The sequence below is a fragment of the Equus przewalskii genome, chromosome 31 (genome assembly GCF_037783145.1).
Source record: "Equus przewalskii isolate Varuska chromosome 31, EquPr2, whole genome shotgun sequence".
NCBI classification, from domain to species: domain Eukaryota; kingdom Metazoa; phylum Chordata; class Mammalia; order Perissodactyla; family Equidae; genus Equus; species Equus przewalskii.
The window spans coordinates 24827632-24848779 of record NC_091861.1 but is presented as its reverse complement, the minus strand read 5'-3'; the positions used below and the strand labels follow the sequence as shown (position 1 = coordinate 24848779).

At 33.8% G+C, this 21148-nt stretch overlaps 1 protein-coding gene across 18 annotated transcripts in view; it reads left to right on the top strand.

The window, feature by feature from the left end:
* LOC103554612 (complement factor H) overlaps positions 1–21148 on the top strand; it is a 162718-nt gene that overhangs the window by 130598 nt on the left and 10972 nt on the right. For 10 of the 18 annotated variants that reach the window (XM_070602389.1, XM_070602381.1, XM_070602388.1 and 7 more), the window contains 7 exons: positions 22–201; positions 2638–2808; positions 4902–5087; positions 15937–16113; positions 16890–17072; positions 17170–17349; positions 19800–19970. In XM_070602389.1, the coding sequence (XP_070458490.1) occupies positions 22–201; positions 2638–2808; positions 4902–5087; positions 15937–16113; positions 16890–17072; positions 17170–17349; positions 19800–19970 (1248 nt within the window). The remainder of the gene's footprint in view (positions 1–21; positions 202–2637; positions 2809–4901; positions 5088–15936; positions 16114–16889; positions 17073–17169; positions 17350–19799; positions 19971–21148) is intronic. The other 8 variants (XM_070602382.1, XM_070602390.1, XM_070602385.1 and 5 more) reach the window with 2 other exon arrangements.

The window sequence follows — 21148 nt, the reverse complement described above, 5'->3', positions numbered from 1 at the left end:
ATTTTTGTGAAATTTTCACAGAGGAGGAGAGTACATGTGGAGATGTACCTGACCTTGATCATGGCTATGTCGAGCCTTCTGTCCCTCCCTATCGCCATGGAGACTCAGTAGCGTTCACTTGCAGAGAAGCATTTACAATGATTGGACACAGATCAATTACATGTATTCGTGGAATGTGGACCCAACTTCCTCGGTGCATTGGTGAGAATACACGTCTCAAATGGACATTTAATAGATTTTAATATTTTTATTGTAAAAACTATATTTGCAACCATAGTTTTGAAATTTAGATATGTTCTTGAAAATGCAAGGTTTTAAATTGTAATGAATCCAAACATTTGTTGTTGATAATTCAATGTTTCTACAGAGGACAAATATAGACTAGCAATATAATTTTATGAATCTTTCTATCCTTGATATTAACATTGTTTATAAGCATGAAGCTAAATTTTACTTAAAGATATTTACATGACTAAAATATGAGTACTAGTTACCAGAAAATTAGAACTATATTTGCACAAATACCAGTTTTGTTTTTCTATGGCAGTCTTTCTTTCAAGCCCTGGACAACTAAAGGAAATAAAGTTGAGAAAATACCCTCTTGCTATACTCCTATAGGAATCTTGCCTCTCTCAGAGCTTCTAACAATGATACTTTCTCAGTCTGTTTCAAATGCAGCAAAAAGAAGTTAATAAGCCAGATAATGGGTGGGCCACAAACCCTATTAGTCAGGAGTGTAGCTCAGACATAGGAGGCAGTTGAGGTTGGGCCAGGAAACAAATCTGATTGATGCCCTTCACTCTGTAAGAGAATCATCCTGACCATTGGATGACCAAGTCTGTGATGACTACCTGGGAGAATGTTGGGGGCCCTCTTTCATTTTTCCTTTAGAATGAGTTCCTTCCTGGAGTTTTCCTCGAATCTACATTGAATGAGACCCCTGGATGTCCACTCTTACTTATTCATCAGATTTCTAGTCATTGATTATTCCAAAGAGCAGGTAGAGCTCAGCCTCTGCTGCATTAGAGCAGGAAGTCATAGCTGTCTTGTTCACTTACGTGTTCCCAACACCCAAAGATGGGCTGACATACAGGAGACATGCAATAGGAGTTTGTTAAATGAATCAATGAATTTTGTTACACTAATCCTTAAATTTTCATTAAACATATGCCTGTCAAAAATATTGCCAGTTTGTCAAGAGTAAGCCTCATCTTTATCCTCTTCTATCTCCACAAATGATCTCATCCCATTATTTATGGGAGAAAAACCCAAAGTAATATCAGGCATGAAAACTCACAACTTTTAATCCCAACTTACACCAAATATCTGCTTCAATTATTACTCTCCTCTGATCTCAGAGTTTCCCTTTCTCAGATGAGTCCTCTACCTATATTCAGCTTCACATAATCCCCTTCCAGCTGTCATAGGCCTTATTCCGATTTTCTCATTTTGTACCTCCCCCTAGTCTAGATTTTCATTCTTTTCAGTTTGTTTATTTTCTCCTAAAAATCAGATGAATCCTTTCAGAAACCAAGAAATCACAGGACATAATGACAACCGCCACCACTCCTATTGATTATAGATCTTCCTTCGCTTACCATCTCTTGAAGAATATCTAGTTTTTTCTCCCTCAACACTCTAGACCAGTGACCCAAAGAGGACTAACCCTCAAGCCTCTGGTGTGTTTTGAGTGTCTCCTTTTTAGAAATGTTGTTTCAAGGTTACCATACAAAATCATTACTGTTTTTGGGCCAATTACTTGACTTTTCTTTATTCTGTTCATTCTCACTTGACTCTGATCTTTAACAAATCCTTAACAATGCTACCAAAAATCTACACTGATATTTTATCAGAGTCAAAAGGACTCTCATCTGCATTGAATTTCTGAAATATGTAGCTATATAGAAAGCTTCTACAGTCAATATTTAACTCATATTGGAACCAGTAAATATTTATTATTTTGGTAATGCAATATTATTGAGTTTTAGGATGATCTGGTGTTTAAAATAGCTTCTTAAAAATTCCAAGATTATGTGTAGAACACAGATCATGACTTTAAACACACAATTTCTTATTCCAATTATCTATCTCTGTTTAAATATCTGCTTAAACATTCACCTTCTAAACATACATCTCAGATGTACTTTTCCTGCTATATTACATTATCTTTCTTGAAAAAATATATTTAACCTAGCAACTTCATATATTCTAGCTCCACAGGTAATTGTTTTTACTTTAATGTTTTAAGATTGTGGATTAAGAATGATGTAGAGATGCTTGAGATCGAGAAACAAATGAATGTGGCCATTTGCACAGATTTCAGATATGCGATCAAATTTAGTCATGAGCTGACTGTTCACTGTGTAGGTCATCCAAAAAAGTGAACTGCTTATGCTCTTCCAAACTCCAAAATGTCTATATGATGGTTCTTTTCTCTGAAATTTCAAAGACTGGACACAGGGCTTATGTTCATACATAACAGCCCGCCTTATGCAATATGATTGGGAATAACTTGGTTGGTGGTATTTAAAGGCATGCATTCTATTTTCATTATGCTATTGACTGTAGAGCTCTTTTTTGTAGTAGTTGCTTTGATACTTATAATTAGACTTTTCAAGGAAATCTTTAATTTTATAGCAACAGATAAACTTGAGAAGTGTAAATTACCAAAGTTAACTGCACGTGAGGTAAAGCTATCACATAAGATTGAATTTAACCATAACAGCAACGTAAGTTACAAATGTAAAGGAAAATACAAGCACTCAACCTGCATAAATGGAAGATGGGATCCTGAACTAACCTGTACAGGTAAGCTCTTATTTGTAATCTTTTCAAAATTTTATTCTATTTCTTCCTAAAGTGTGGAAGTGAAAATTTTAGGTATTTATTATTACAAATAATTTTCAACCTGGAAGGTAATTTAGAAACTAATCAAAGCACTGTTTCTACATATTAATTCTATCATGTGCAGTAATCAGCTATATAACAAACCACCCAGAAACTTGGTGGCTTTAAATTAACATCTGGGCAGTAGGTGTGCTCATTACTATTAGAACAACATTGCCTCTAAGTCCTCACGCTACACACAAATCTGTCTATTCCTATGCCTGTGACCACTGTGTATCAGTATATCTATATACGTATCTATGTTTGTATGTATCTATGTATCTATCCATCATCTGTTTACCTATTTATCTATATCAATGTTGAAAACTCTGAGTCATATTGATACCACTGATTTCAGTTGAATAGAGCAGGGTTCATTCCAGTTTTCCACTTTTCATATCTGTATTTGTATCCTCTAAGTTTAGGATACCTTGAGTCACTATCCTCAATATTTTTACCAATTTCCTCAAGCCTAAAATACACAGAAAATAGTATCATACTAATGTAAAAACAAATCTCCTATCTACAGTTTAACATATCTTTAGTTCTTTTTTAAAAGAAATAAGTAATATTTACAGGTAGTAAAGTACACATGTTCTACATTTTCTTCTAGAAGCTGTATAGTTTTAGCATTTATATTTAGGTATATTATCCATCTTACATTAATTTTTGAGTATGGTGTAATATAGGCATTGGTATTCTTTATCGTATATAGATAGCCAGTTGTTTTAGCAATATGTGTGGAAAAGATTTGTTTTAATTGTGATCATAATATTTTATAACATTGTGAAATTTCAGTTGTTCATTAATATTTGTCAGACACCCTATAAATGTGCCCCTTTACCCCTTGTGCCCACCCCTCCCCACTTCCCCCTGGTAACCACTAAATTCTCCTTTTTGTCTGTAAGTTTGTTTATGTGTGGAAAAGGTTTTGAAGTGAAAATGAGTTGACTATGGGAGTGTTGATTTATTTCTAGACTCTCTATTCAGTCCATTTACCCATTTCTCTCTCTCCTTAGCGCTGACGCATTACCTTGGTAACTGTGGCTTTATAGTAAGTCTGGAAGTCTGATCGATATATTCTCCAATTATGTTCTTCCTTTTCAAGGTTATTTTAGTTCTTCTGGTGTTTTCCACACGTATTGCTCCCAGAGATGGCTTTTTCCCTCTCCAGCAGGAATTTCTGCCTCTTCCACCTTATTCAGGACTGTCCCTTGTTGTGGGGGTTCTTTTTATCCAGGTTTCAGTTTTCCATTCAGGGTAATTTTTCCAAAAATAGTTGTAGCCTGGTTGTGTTTGTGGGACGAGATGAGTTCAGAGTCTGCTTATGCCGCCATCTTGACAAGATCTCTCTATTTTGGTACTATAATATTATTGAATTATGCGATGATCTGGTGTTTAAAATAGCTTCTTAAAATTTCTACAATTATTTATAGAAAGATCGCGACTTTAAGCTCTCAATTTCTCATTCCAATTATCTGTTCTCTTTTTAAATATCCGCTTAAATATTCACATTCTGTACAATACATCTTAGACGTACTTTCCTATTATACTGCATTAACTTTCTTTAAAAAATATATTTAAACTAGCAACTCCATATATTCTAGTTCCATAGATCAATGTTTTTATTTTAATGTTTTAAAATTGTGGGTTAAAAATGATGTAGAGATCCTTGAGATCAAGAAACAAATGAATGTGACCATATGCACAGATTCAAATATGGGACCAAATTTAGTCATCGGGTGACTATTACTGTGTAGATCATCCAAAAACGTGAAACTCTTATGCTCTTCCAGTCTCCAAAGTGCAAAATGTCTTCACGGTGAATATTTCCTCTGAAATTTTAAAGACTGGACACAGGATTTGTGTTCATACATAATAATCCATCTTATGAATATGATTAGGAATAGCTTGGTTGGTGTAATTTATAGTCATATGTTCTATTTTCATTATACTATCGATTGTATAGCTGTTTTTTAGCATTTTCTTTGTTTCTTGTAATTATACTTTTCAAGGAAATAATTTTATAGCAACAGGTGAACTTGAGAAATGTAAATTACCAAGGTTAATTGCACGTGAGGCAAAGCTATCAGATGAGATTGAATTTAATCATAACACCAGCATAAGTTACAAGTGTAAAGGAAAATACAAACGCTCAATCTGCATAAATGGAAGATGGTATCCTGAACCTACTTGCAAAGGTAAGCTCTTACTTATAATGTTTTCAAAATTTTATTCTATTTCTTCCTAATTTATGAAGATAAAATAAATCAGCTATTTATTGTTTCAGATAAATTTCATTCTGGAAGCTAATTTAGAAACTGACCAAAACACTGCTTCTACATTTTTTATTGTATCATGTGCAGTAGTCAGCTATTTAACAAACAACCTAGAAAGCTGATGGCTTTAAATGAACATCTGGGGCAGTAGGTGTGCTCATTACTATTAGAATGCCATTGCTTCTAATTCTTTGTATTACACACAAATCTGTCTATGCCTTGCCTATGACTGTTAGGTATCAATATATCTATGTAGATATCTATCTATGTATGTATCTATGTACATATCTATCTATATATGCATGTATCTATAAATGTATGGATCTATTAATGATATATGTATCTATCTAGTCATCTATTTTTCTATTTGTTTATCTAGATCTATCCTGAAAACTGTAAGTCATACTCACATCACCAATTTCAATTTAATAGCACAGAGTTCATTCCAGTTTTCCACTTTTTATATCTATATTTTTCTCCTCTAAGTTTAGGATACCTTAACTCGCTATCCTCAATATTTTTAACAATTTCCTCAAGCTTAGATATACAGAAAGTAGTTTCATACCAATATAAAAACAAATCTCCTATTTACAATTTAACATAGTTTTTGTCATTTTTTAAAAGAAATGACTATTAATCACAGGCAGTAAAGAACACATGTTCTACATTTTAGTCTAGAAGCTGTATAGCTTTAGCATTTATATTTAGGTATATTATCCCCCTTACATTATTTTTCGAGTGTGGTGTAAAATGTGGTTGATGTTCTTTATTATATATGGATAGCTGGTTGTTCTACCAATATGTGTGGAAAAGATTTTTAAAGGAAAGTCAATTGATTATGGAAGCAGTGATTTATTTCTGGACTCTCTATTCAGTCCATTGATCTCTCCTTAGCTCTGCCACATTCCTTGATAACTACAGTTTTAGAGTAAGTCTTTAAATCTGATATATATATTTTCTCCAGTTATGTTCTTCCTTTTCAATATTGTGTTAGTGTTTCTAGTCTTTTCATTAACAGAAGTTTCAGGGAACACATCAATTTCTATAAAATATCTGCTGTATAATGAACGAGATGGCTTCTATAATGAAAGATAAATTAGGGCTAATTGACATCTTAACCATATTGACTGTTCAATCTATAGACATGATATATCTCTTCAATTATTTATTTCTGTTTCTATTTTGCCAGTAATGTTTTCAGTGTAGAAGATTTACAGTTCTAAAATATTTATTCATATTTTATATTTTTAATATTACAAATGCAAATTTTTGATACTTGCTTTTTTAATATTTTTGCTGCAAATATAAAGAAATGCACCTGACTTTTGCATATTAATTTTATCCTCTGAAACTATGCTAAGGCATCTTATTCATTTTAGGTATTGTTTTGTTAGCAACTATATCATAGCAAATGAAAGATTTTATTTCTATTGGCCCATTTTTATTTTGAATTTTTTTTTATTTTTTTATCCTATTGCACTGATTTGGACCTCTAGGAAATTGTTGAAAGAAAGTGATGAGAACAAATATAATAAATATTGAAAATAAATAATATTGAACATTAGTTTTAAAAGACATTGGTAGCAGCTTTAGTTTTTCTTAAGTTATATATTATTTTTGGATAGTTATTCATTCTAGTTTAAATAATATAAAGATAATTGTTAATTTACTTTTTTGGCCAAACTTACAGGTTTTAAAATTTTTCATCTATCATTTTTATGACCCTTAGGACAATATATTTTCAATTATTTGGCACATAGAAAATATCTATATTATGGAAAATAATATTTACAGGGTCAATCTCTAAAAGTTGAATGATATCCTGTTGACAGTCTTCCAGATGAGCAGAGCCTAATGACATGTATTGAGAATGACTGGTCCCCTGCTCCTAAATGCATCCATATCAGTAAGAAAACTGGGCTGAGATCCCAATAAGCTTAAGATTTGCTAAATCTCATTTATGTTAATTGTGACAAAATGTTTATATCACCTTCTTGTTTTGCCAATGGAGCTATTTGATTCTATTTTTTTCAAGTGTGTATGAAGGGATATAAAATTTTCTTGATACATATGTATCAAAATAAATGAGCCTATTGATAGACATTAATCAATAAAATAGTAAGAGAATGACAAAAGAGAATCCTCTAACAGTAGAGTGACATCAGCAAGATGGCAGAAGAGTTTCTATTTTCTTCCCCTCAAAGGACATTGACTTTGACAATTACCCGTGCACAAAAGCATCTTTCTGGGAGTTTGGGAATCCAGCAGAGAAGTTTCAGCACACCAATTGAGCAAAATGATCCAACATTGGATACTTGAGGGTGAGAGGTACAGTTTCTCTTGTGTGAGTCATTCCTCCCCTTAAGTGGCACAGCTCAGTGCCAAGAGAGACCCACTCCACCCACGATTTTTCCGGTAGGGGAAAGAAAGAACATGTAAGTGACTGTTTGGCTTCCTCAGCTGTGTGTCTCACTGACAAAAGGGCCCATTTCTTTCCCACCACGTCTAGAATACTGAGGTGATCTGCATGACTGAGGGGTTTGGGAAAATCTTGGAGCACAGCAGCCAGAGCTCAGAATGCCTCAAGGGACTCAGATCCTACTAACCACTTTGAAGACTCCATTAGGAAGCCCACCCACTAGCCACTGGGGAACCCTTGCCTGCAGATCCTGCTCACCCGCTGGTCCCCCCAACACATCGCACATCTCGTCTACACCCCCCTCTCTGTCCCATGGCCAGCTCCTGTGTACACCCCCAATATTAGTGAATGGGAGTCTTTGCAGATGGCTAGTATGCACACTTAAGAAGCCAACCTCACTCTACAGGAATGGGAGAAAACAAACTTGATCATTCAGGAATGCCCAGAGCAAAGCAAACAGGAAGCTGTCAGCACCCAGACTGGCACTGCAGGATTGTGAGAAGGCATACAACCTAAGAATTCCCTCCCTAAAGGAAATAAGACATGTGGAGCAGGCCTAGTCATCAAAAAGGTCTGAAAGCCTAGGAATCCCCAGCGCTGGTGATAGAAGCTAGTTCTTTCCCAAAGTCGGTCAGTAAAGGCTGGAGGAAGTGATTGCACCTTCGATGGAAAGACAGCAATGCAACACTTTAAGAAATAAATGAAATCAAGGAAATATGACAACACAAAAGGCACACAGTCATTTTCCAGTAACTGAACCCAAATAATAAAGATGTATGATTTTCCTAATAAAGAATTCAAAATAGTTATTTTAAGAAAGCTTGGTGAGCTACAAGAAAACACAAAAAGACAATTCAAAGAAATCAGGGAAACAATGAGATAGAAATTATAAAAAGATCCAAGTAGAAATTTTGAAACTGAAGAATACAATGAATGAAATGAAAAATACAATGAAGACCATCAACAGCAGAATTTATCAGGGGGAAGAAAGAACAGTGAAGTTGAAGACAGGTTATTTGAAATTTTCTAGTTAGAGGAGAACAAAGGAATTAGGATTATAGAGTGAAGAAAGCCTACATGAAATATGGGATACCATCATGGGAAATACTTTAGACATTAAGGGAGTGCCAGAATGAAAAGAGATGAGGAAGGGTCAGAAAGTTTATTTAAAGAAATAATGACAGTGACCTTACCAAATCTGGGGTGAGATATGGACTATCAAAATCAAGAAGCTGACTTTGTCTCCAAACAAATTCAACTCAAGGAGATCTTTCACAAGACACAGTATAATAAAAATAGCCGAAACCAAAGACATAGAGAATTTTGAAAGCAGCACCAGGGGAAAAAGAATATCTCACATATAAGGGAACCCACATAAGTATAACAGGAGATTTATCAAGAGAAAACTTGATGGCAGGAGAGATTGGGGTGACATGTATAAAGTGCTGAAATAAAATAAGTGCCAACAAAGAATATTTTACCCAGCAAAGCTGTCTTACAGAAATGAAGGAGACAAAGACTATACTAGACAAATCAAAGCTGAGAAAATTCATCAATGCTATACCTGCCTTACAAGAAATACTAAAATGAGTTCTTCAAGTTTAAATGAAAGGACATTAATTAGGAACATGAAAACATATAAAGATATACAACACACTGGTAAAGGTAAATATATACGCAAATTAAGAATACTCTAATATTCTAATACAGTGGTGTATAAGTCACTTAATTCCAACATAAAGATCAAAGGAAAAGTTTTAAAAATAACTATAGCTACAATAATTTGTTAGTGGACACGCCCAATAAAAATGTGTAAATTGTGACACAAAACCTTAAAATGTGGAGAGAGGAGCAAAAGAGTAGAGTTTGTATATGCAATCAAAGAAAATGCGTTATCAGCTTAAACAGACTGTTATATCTATATTTTATGTAAGCCTCATGATAACCACAAAGCAAAAATCTATACTAGATTCAGAAAAGATAAAGAGGAAGAAATCAAAGCATAGCAATATGGAAAACCATCAATTCACAAAAGAAGGCAGCAAGAGAGGAAGAAAGGAACAATGGAACTACAAAACAGCTAGAAAACAATTAATTAGATGGCATTAGTAAGTCCTTATCTATCAATGATTAATCTAAATGTAAATGGATTAAATTATCCAATCTAAAGCCAAAGAGGGCAGGTGGATAAAGTAACAAAAAACCCAACTATGCCCTATCTACAAGGCTCACCTCAGCTTTTAGGATACACATAGGCTGAAAGGAAAGGGATGGAATAAGATAATCCATGCAAATGGAAACAAAAGGGTCTAGGGAGAGCTAAACTTATATCAGATAAATAGACTTTACGTCAAATAGCAACAAGAGACAAAGAAGTCATTATATAATGATGAAGGGGTCAAATCATCAAGAGGATATAACAATTGTAAATATATATGCATCCAACATTGACACGTGTAGACATATTAAGCAAACACTAAAACATCTGAAGGGAGAAATAGACAACCATATAATAATAGTAAGACACTTCAATGCCTCACTTTCAACAATGGATAGAACATTCACAGAGAAAACCAATAAGGAAATGTTGAACTTGAATATACTTTAGACAAAATCGACCTAACAGATGTATACAGAACATTCCATTCTACAGCAGCAGAATTCATATTCTTCTCAAGCATCACAGTATATTCTCCAGGATAGATAATATGTTAGGTCACAGAACATGTGTTAAAATTTCTAAGGAGGTTAAAATCAAGCAAAATATCTTTTCTGACCACAGTAGTATGAAAATAGAAATCATTAACAGAAGGAAGACTGGAAAATTCACAAATATGTGAAAATTAACTCACTCCTGATAAAACAATGAGTCCAAGAAGACATCAAAAAGAAAGTCAGAAAATATCTTAAAAGAAACAACAAAGAAAACACAACATATCAAAGAACTGCTAATGTAGTTCTATGAGGGGTATTCATAGTGATAAATGCCTACATTACGAAAAAAAAATGATCTCAGAAAAAGCAATCTAACTTTATACCTCAAAAACTAGATATATAAGAACAAACTAAGCCTAAAGTTAGCAGAAGGAAGAACGTAACAAAGATCACAGCAGAAATATATGAGAAATATATAGACTGGAAAAAATAAAAGTCAAAAAGTAAGACCTAGTTTTTTGACAAGATAAACAAAATTAATGAACATAAAGCTGATTAAGAAAAATAGAGACAATAAGTAAATAAAATCGGAAATGAAGGTAAAAACACTACAACTGATGCCATAGGAACACAAAAGATTGTAAGAGACAACTTCAAACAGTTATATGCCAACAAATTAGATAACCTAGAAGAAATGGGTAAATTCCTGGAAATACACAACTTAAAAGACTGAACCATGAAGAAATAGAAAATCTGAACAGACCAATAACAAGGAATGACATTGGATCCGTAATTAAAAACATTCCTAAAGTAAAATCCAGCACCAGAAGTTTTCACTGGTGGATTCTACCAAACGTTTAAAAAAGAGTTAATACCAATCCTTTTCAAACCATTCTAAAAATTGAAGAGGAGAGAAAACTTCCAAAATCATTTTATGAGATCAGCGTTACCTTGATACCAAAGCCAGACAATAACACTGCAAGGAAAGAAAATTAGAGGACAATATCACTGATGAACATAGATACAAAAATGTTCAACAAAATATTAGCAAACTGAATTCAACTTCACATTAAAAGAATCATACACCATGATGAAGGTGGATTTATCCATGGGATTCAAGAATGGTTCAACAGAGGCAAATCAGTAAACTTGAAAAACCACATTAACAATATGAAGAGTAGAAATCATATGGTTATCTCAATAGATGCAGAAGAAGCATTTTACAAAATTCAACATCTGTTTGTAATTAAAAAAAACCTCTCAACAAATTAGGTATCAAAGGAACGTACCTCAATGTAATGAAAGTCATACATGAGAAGCCCACAACTAATGTCATACTCGATACTGAAAAGCTGAAAGCTTTTCCTCAAGGATCAGGAAAAGACAAGGATGCTCACTCCCACCACTTGTCTTAAACATAGTACTGGAGGTCCCAGCCAAAGCAATTAGGAAACAAAAGGAAATAAAAGGCATCCAAATAGGAAAGAAAGAAGTAAAGTGGTCTCTGTTTGCAGCTGACGTGATCTTTACATAGAAACCCTAAAGACTCCACCAAAAAACTGTTATAATTAATAAGATAATTCAGTAAAGTTTTGGGGTAGAAAAATAAATATTTGAAAATCGTTTCCATCCATACACTAATGATATAGTATTAGAAAGAGAAATGAAGAAAATGATCCACTTACAATAGCATAAAAAAAAGAAAATATCTAGGAATAAATTTAACAAGGAAGTGAAAGACCTTTACCCTGAAGACTAGACTATAAGATGCAGATGAAATAAATTGAAGACACAAATAATGGAAGGATATTCCATGTTTATGGAGTGGAAGAATTAACATTGTTAAAATGTCCACACAACCAAAAGTGATCTACAGACACAATGCAATACTTATCAAATCTGATCGGTATATTTCAAAGAAATATAAAAAACAATCCTAATATTTATATGGATCCACAGAAGACCCTCACACAGCCCAAGCAATCTTGAGAAAGCAAAACAAAGCTGAGACATCACACTTCCTGATTTCAAACTATATTACAAAGTGATAGCAATGAAAACAATATGATACAGGCATAAAAATAGACACAGATCAATGGAACAGAATCAGCAGTCCAGAAATAAACCCATGAATATATAGTCAACTAATATTTGAGAAGGGAGCCAAGAATACACAATGGGGGAAGGAGTGTCTTTAGTAAATAGTGTTGGAAAAGCTGAATATCCACAAGCAAAAGAATGAAATGAGATGCCTATATTAAATCACTGACGAAAACTAAGGGGATTAAAGACAAATATAAGACTTGAAACCATAAAACTCCTAGAATAAAACATAGAAAAATATCTTTTTGACATTGGTCTGGGAAAAGATATTTTTTTTTGATGTGACACCAGAAGCACAGGCAATAAAGGCTAAAGTAAATAAATAGGACTACATCAAACTAAAAAGCTTCTGTTCAGCGAATCAACAAATAAAGAGGTAACCTAGGGAATGGGAGAAATATTTGTCTGAGTAAAAAAATATCATAAGGCACTTATACAACTCAACAGCAAAACAATCTAATTAAGAAATAGGCAAAGGATCTGAATAGACATTTTTCTGAAGAATACAGGCAAATAGCAAACCAGTACATGAAAAGGTACCCCAAATCACTAATAATCAGGTATATGCAAATAAAAATTACAAGGAGATATCACCTAATTAATTTTTTGATTAAAGTATAATTGTTTTGTTATTCTAAATGCAATTGGTCCTATTATTTAAAACTGGGCACTCACTACCAAAATTATAGTTTCTTACAACTTATTCAACTATTTTGCTCCTGAGTTTCTGCTTTACTCCTGCCACCTAGATATTAATGTCTGCAGGTCCTGAGAGGAGCTCTTTATTTTATATTCCAACTTTGACAAGTTCTGGGCACTATTACATGACTCTCTTTTATGTTTGCCAATCAGCTATCTGTTTTCCTGGGTTAGATTAGGGCTTGAATCTGTAGAAAACTGAGTGGATGCAGAGTGTTCCAAGCCAAAGGAACAGTGTGTGCAAAGCTTTGAAAACAAGGTAATATTTGGGAAATCTCAGGGTGAGCTGATTCTACTCAAGATGTGGGAGAATTTCATGATCTGAGGCTGGATGGGAGGCAAAGGAAAGATTATCCAGGTTAATTCAGGGCATGTTAGCATCTGGATTAACATTATGATTGATGAAAAGTCATGAAGGAGTGTTAAGGAGAGGAATGACATAAATTTATTTGGATTTTTGAAAGTTTTTCTTCCCCTATATGCTGTGCTTGTGATGAACAAGAGAAGATTCAAGAGTCTATGTAGGGTGAAAAATGGCGATGATTGGGATAAGGTGATGGCTGAGAGATGCAGAGCAGAGGACGGATTTGAGATGTATTTTGGAAGTAGAAATCACAGGCAATGCTCCGAAATGTTGGGTGTGAGAAAGAGTAAAAGGTCAACTCACATGTTTGATTTTATATTTATAAGCAAGCAGGCAAATGGCAATGCCTTTTGGTGACGTGGTTCTGGGCAGAGAGAGAGCACTTTGGAAGGACCACCACAACTTTTGAGTGGGACACATTATGGTTGAGCTGCCCATGGACAAGAAAAATGGTATATGTAAGCCACAGAGTTAGATGTATATACATGTGGGATTATACCATATACCAAGAGATATACATGTGGGATTATCTCTATATAAATGATGATATAAAATTGGAAAATAATATGGAATGAAAAGAAAAGAGAGCTAAGGACTGGGCCCTGAAGCATTCCAACCTTTAGGTGTCAGATAGAAGAGAAATAGGCAGCAAAGTTGAAAGAAATAAGGAAGACCTTGAGAATTGAGAGAAAAAAATTTGTTTTCTGGGATTAGCGGTAGATGCATGTTTTATGAAGCCAGAAGCATTTACAATTTTGAGGGTCTTTTTTAAAGAAGAATGTAAAATCATGACTATATAATTCCCATGATCTTTACAATGTCATCACATGAGAGAAAACATGAAGGACAGAAAGCAAGAGTAACAGAGACAGCAGTAAAAACTCACACGGCCAATATGGCTTTCTATTGCAAATTTTGTAAAAATTTATGACCTTAAAACTTACGACCTTGTGAACACATTGGTAGGAATTCACCAGTGCAGTGTAGGCCTCCAAATATCTAATGAACAAATGACAGCTTAGTATTCTTTTGAAACAACTTCCCTCAACCATGTAGCAGAAAAGTGCACACAGATTGGCTGATATCTGAGTTTATTTCAAATATCCTGGATGTTCTCTCCTTTGGGGAGAAGTTTCCAAAGAATTGTTGTTATCATAAGCCACTTAAGCCCAGCAAAGTGTACAGCTATCTTAAACAAATGTACACTTCAGAATAAAAAACTCATACTCATGTTTCCAAGCATCAGTGCTGGAATTTAGGATTTTGACTTTCCGGTAAAGACAAATATCTCTAATTCAGGGTATGCCCATTCTAACTCTTCTTTAAATCACATTTCTTAAGTCATTATCTTTATATAAATAGAACAGTTATAAAATAGGCTAGAGCCAAGGTCTTTTGTTGCTGTTGTTAAGGCGGCATTTTTCACAATGTGGTAGAGAATTTATATAAAATAAAATGAGCACAAAATATATAAACAAAGACACATACAAATAAAAGAATTGCTATATAGAAATTGTAACAGAATTTTAGGAGGGGAATCCAAGTGTTTCTCATCAAGTGTGACCTTCTCAACTAAGCTACAAAACTCAACATAAACAAAAACGAAAGCAAATTTATTGAGTTATTTTTGGTGGTGTTACTTTTAAAAATAGTTAACGTATATCTAATTTTATGAACATGTCTTCATACTTGACTTTTAGATAGTATGAAATTTCTTTTTAGTCTGATTATCATTTTTAAATTAATTTTTAATTTCATAAATTATTAGCAAAACTGTAAAATTACAAATAAGAATAAGGCATTTATTGATAATATTTAGCAATGTCACAAGTTTCACAAGTTTTAAGGGGTAATTTCACACATTTCTAACTTGAATTAGAATAATTAACTGTTTATTAGTATCTAGTATAAACTAAAGGTATAATAAGAATAGGTAGTTTTATATTATATGAATATTCAGAATCCCTGGAATACACCTAGCTATGTGTCCTCAAACACGATTCTTCATTTTGCTTCAAGTTTCACTTTGAATTCTTCAAATGCAGAATATAAATTAAGCAGTTTTTAATGTTCCTCTAACTAAAGTGCATTAGAAATCTCTCTTTTGTGTGTTTTGGTTCCCCAATTATATTAAATGAAAATACCAGCTTTTATTTGTGTGAAATTTAAAAGTTGTAGTGTTATTTTTTTTAATGTGAGAGAGTACTTTTATGTTCTGAGAGTACATAAAGTATAACATTAAATTTTATAAATTTCAGCAATAAAATCAGATTTGGTATAAGGTAATTGAATTTACAAATAAATTTTCTGGACACAAAAATTGCTGTTCAATACCTCACTATGTCTCAAAGAGTCTCATATGGATTTAGAGGGCGTATAAACCTAATCCTTAACTTTTTTCAGGCAAGAGGTTTTTATCTAGTGCCTCTCTGTATATGCAGTTGTCAAGCCCTCGTTTTTACAAGACACATATAAAACTTACTTTTGCAATGATTATATTCTTTCATTAAATTGCATGACCTCTTTTATAGGAAAAGAATGCAGTATTCCCCAAATAGACGCCTACTTAAATGTTGAGCCCAAGAAAGACAGATACAAGGTTGGAGATGTGTTGAAATTCTCCTGCAGACAAAGACGTAAAACAGTTGGAGCAGATTCAGTTCAGTGCTACCACTTTGGATGGTCCCCTGGTTTTCCAACATGTAAAGGTGAATATGTATCTTACAATTGCTGACACAAGAATTAGAATTGTGGATATCAACGTTATGTTTCCTCTCCTAATTTTCTGTTGGCTTCCAGTGTGTTCATAATTCACTAAACCAGAGATATATCCATGAAAGACATGTGTTCCATAGTAGATACTTCAGATTTCCTTCTCTAAGGAATTAATCTCCAATTGTTTCTTGCAATGTGCACTGGAAGTCTCCATGGTGTCTGACGCTGAAGGGATTTCTTTTGTTACTTTTCCTTTGCCTACAGTTCCACCATTAACATTGGACATTTTATATGGCATGGGCATTACCTCAGGTTTCACTGAGTATGTTTAAGCAATATTCAAGCAGCTCATTGTCAGTCCAATCACACATGCATAGCTTAATAAAAGCAAATCTATGTTGATCAAATGCTTGACTCAAATGACAATGTTTTCTCAAAAAGTTTTGATAAAATGTTTCCGTAGAATATGAATGTTGCTCTAATTAACATGACCATATTCACTGGATTGCATACATCTTTACACCTTCTAGATTATTGAACGTATTTTCTGGCCTTAAATATACTTTCAATCTGCTAGCTTAGTAGTATAAGTAAGAGAACTGGGAAAGATGAATCTGGTGTACACAGTTTTTTTGTCATTGTTTAAGAATGCTCTAGTAAATTATATAATAAATAATGATTTAATTAAGTAAAAATATCCTCATTTTTCTGGATTTTTAAGTTGCAAACCAATAATTTAACCATTAATTACACAATATTTCTTCTATAGGTCAAGTACAATCGTGTAGTCCACCTCCTCAACTCCCTAATGGGAAAATTAAAGAAGCAAAGAAAGAAGAATATGGACACAATGAAGTGGTGGAATATGTTTGCAGTCCTAGATTTCTGTTGAGGGGTTCTAACAAAGTTCAATGTATTGATGGAGGATGGACAACGTTGCCTGTGTGTATTGGTAATGTATGAAAATATTAATATTTAAAGTTAATCAACACTTTTGTTTGTTTCCATACACAGACATAAATAAACATATTTCTGTGAAATTTTCACAGAGGAGAAGAGTACATGTGGAGATGTACCTGGCCTTGATCATGGCTATGTCGAGCCTTCTGCCCCTCCCTATCGCCATGGAGACTCAGTAGCGTTCACTTGCAAAGAAGCATTTACAATGATTGGACACAGATCAATTACATGTATTCGTGGAACATGGACCCAACTTCCTCAGTGCATTGGTGAGAATGCCCTTCTCAAATTATAATTTAATAGGATTTAATATTTTCACTGTAAAAACTATATTTGAAACCGTATTTTTGAAATTTAGAGATATTCTTGAAAATATCAGGTTTTAATTTATAATGAATCCAAACATTTGTTGTTGATAATTAAATGTGTCTACAGAGACAAATATAACCTAGCGATAGAATTTTATGAATCTTTCTCTTCCCGATATTAACATTGTTTATCTTTATAAGTGTGAAGCTAAATTTTACTTATATTTATATGATTAAAATATGACTACTAATTACCAGGAAATTATAGCTATATTGGCATGAATGCCAGTTTTGTCATTCTATGGCACTCTTTCTTTCAGGCCCTGGACAACTAAAGGAAATAAAGTTGAGAAAATACCCTCTTGCTATACTCCTATAGGAATCTTGCCCCTCAGAGCTTCTGACAATGATACTTGCTCAGTCTGTTTCAAATGCAGCAAAAAGAAGTTAATGAGCCAGGGGTGGGTGGGTGTGCCAAAGCCCCTCTCAGTCAGGAGTGTAGCTCAGTCATAGGAGGCAGTTGAGGTTGGGCCAGGAAACAAATCTGATTGATGCCCTTCACTCTGTAAGAGAATCATTGGGACCATTGGATGACCAAGTCTTTGATGATTACCTGGGAGAATACTGGAGGCCCTCTTTCATTTTTCCTTTAGAATGAGTTCCTTCCTGGAGTTTTCCTCGAATCTACATTGAATGAGACCCCTGGATGTCCACTCTTACTTATTCATCAGATTTCCAGTCATTGATTGTTCCAAGGAGCAGGTAGAGCTCAGCCTCTGCTGCATTAGAGCAGGAAGTCATAGCTGTCTTGTTCACTTACGTGTTCCCAACACCCAAAGATGGGCTGACATACAGGAGACATGCAATAGGAGTTTGTTAAATGAATCAATGAATTTTGTTGCATTAATCCTTAAATTTTCATTAAACATATGCCTGTCAAAAATATTGCCAGTTCTTCAAGAGTAAGCCTCATCTTTGTCCTCTTCTATCTCCACAAATGATCTCATCCCATTATTTATGGGAGAAAAACCCAAAGTAATATCAGGCATGAAAACTCACAACTTTTAATCCCAACTTACACCAAATATCTGCTTCAGTTATTACTCTCCTCTGATCTCAGAGTTTCCCTTTCTCAGATGAGTCCTCTACCTATATTCAGCTTCACATAATCCCCTTCCAGCTGTCATAGGCCTTATTCTGATTTTCTCCTCTCCATGTTCATTTCGTACCTCCCCCTAGTCTAGATTTTCATTCTTCTCAGTTTGTTTATTTTCTCCTAAAAATCAGATGAATCCTTTCAGAAACCAAGAAATCACAGGACATAATGACAACCGCCACCACTCCTATTGATTATAGATCTTCCTTCACTTACCATCTCTTGAAGAATATCTAGTTTTTTCTCCCTCAACACTCTAGACCAGTGCCCCAAAGAGGACTAATCCTCAAGCCTCTGGTGTGTTTTGAGTGTCTCCTTTTTAGAAATGTTGTTTCAAGGTTGCCATACAAAATCATTACTGTTTTTGGGCCAATTACTTGACTTTTCTTTATTCTGTTCATTCTCACTTGACTCTGATCTTTAACAAATCCTTAACAATGCTACCAAAAATCTACACTGATATTTTATCAGAGTCAAAAAGACTCTCATCTGTATTGAATTTCTGAAATATGTAGCTATATAGAAAGCTTCTATAGTCAATATTTAACTCATATTGGAACCAGTAAATATTTATTATTTTGGTAATGCAATATTATTGAGTTTTAGGATGATCTGGTGTTTAAAATAGCTTCTTAAAAATTCCAAGATTATGTGTAGAACACAGATCATGACTTTAAACACACAATTTCTTATTCCAATTATCTATCTCTGTTTAAATATCTGCTTAAATATTCACCTTCTAAACATACATCTCAGATGTACTTTTCCTGCTATATTACATTATCTTTCTTGAAAAAATATATTTAACCTAGCAACTTCATATATTCTAGCTCCACAGGTAATTGTTTTTACTTTAATGTTTTAAGATTGTGGATTAAGAATGATGTAGAGATGCTTGAGATCGAGAAACAAATGAATGTGGCCATTTGCACAGATTTCAGATATGCGATCAAATTTAGTCATGAGCTGACTGTTCACTGTGTAGGTCATCCAAAAAAGTGAACTGCTTATGCTCTTCCAAACTCCAAAATGTCTATATGATGGTTCTTTTCTCTGAAATTTCAAAGACTGGACACAGGGCTTATGTTCATACATAACAGCCTGCCTTATGCAATACGATTGGCAATAACTTGGTTGGTGGTATTTAAAGGCATGCATTCTATTTTCATTATGCTATTGACTGTAGAGCTCTTTTTTGTAGTAGTTGCTTTGATACTTACAATTCTACTTTTCCACGAAACCTTTAATTTTATAGCAACAGATAAGCTTGAGAAGTGTAAGTTACCAAAGTTAACTGCACGTGAGGCAGAGCTATCAGATAACGTTGAATTTAATCATAACACCAACATAAGTTACAAATGTAAAGGAAAATACAAGCACTCAATCTGCATTAATGGAAGATGGGATCCTGAACTAACCTGTACGGGTAAGCTCTTATTTGTAATCTTTTCAAAATTTTATTCTATTTCTTCCTAAAGTGTGAAAGTGAAAAATTTAGGTATTTATTATTACAAATAATTTTCAACCTGGAAGGTAATTCAGAAATTAACCAAAACATTGTTTCTACATTGTTAATTGTATCACATGCGGTAATCAGCTATATAACAAACCACCCAGAAACTTGGTGGCTTTAAATTAACATCTGGGCAGTAGGTGTGCTCATTACTATCAGAACAACATTGCCTCTAAATCCTTATGTTACACACAAATCTGTCTATGCCTATGCCTGTGACCATTATGTATCAGTATATCTATATACATATCTATGTGTGTATGTATCTATGTATCTATCCATCATCTGTTTACCTATTTATCTATATCAATGTTGAAAACTCTGAGTCATATTGATACCACTGATTTCAGTTGAATAGAGCAGGGTTCATTCCAGTTTTCCACTTTTCATATCTGTATTTGTATCCTCTAAGTTTAGGATACCTTGAGTCACTATCCTCAATATTTTTACCAATTTCCTCAAGCCTAAAATACACAGAAAATAGTATCATAGTAATGTAAAAACAAATCTCCTATCTACAGTTTAACATATCTTTAGTTCTTTTTTAAAAGAAATAAGCAATATTTACAGGCAGTAAAGTACACATGTTCTACATTTTCTTCTAGAAGCTGTATAGTTTTAGCATTTATATTTAGGTATATTATCCATCTTACATTAATTTTTGAGTATGGTGTAATATAGGGATTGGTGTTCTCTATCATATATAGATAGCCAGTTGTTTTAGCAGTATGTCTGGAAAAGTTATTTTTTTTATCGTGGTCATAACATTTTATAACATTGTGAAATTTCAGTTGTTCATTAATATTTGTCAGACACCCTATAAATGTGCCCCGTTACCCCTTGTGCCCACCCCTCCTCACTTCCCCCTGGTAACCACTAAATTCTCCTCTTTGTCCGTAAGTTTGTTTATGTGTGGAGAAGGTTTTGAAGTGAAAATGAATTGACTATGGAAGTGTTGATTTACTTCTAGACTCTCTATTCAGTCCATTTATCCATTTCTCTCTCCTTAGCGCTGACACATTACCTTGGTAACTGTAGCTTTATAGTAAATCTTGAAGTCTGATCGATATATTCTCCAATTATGTTCTTCC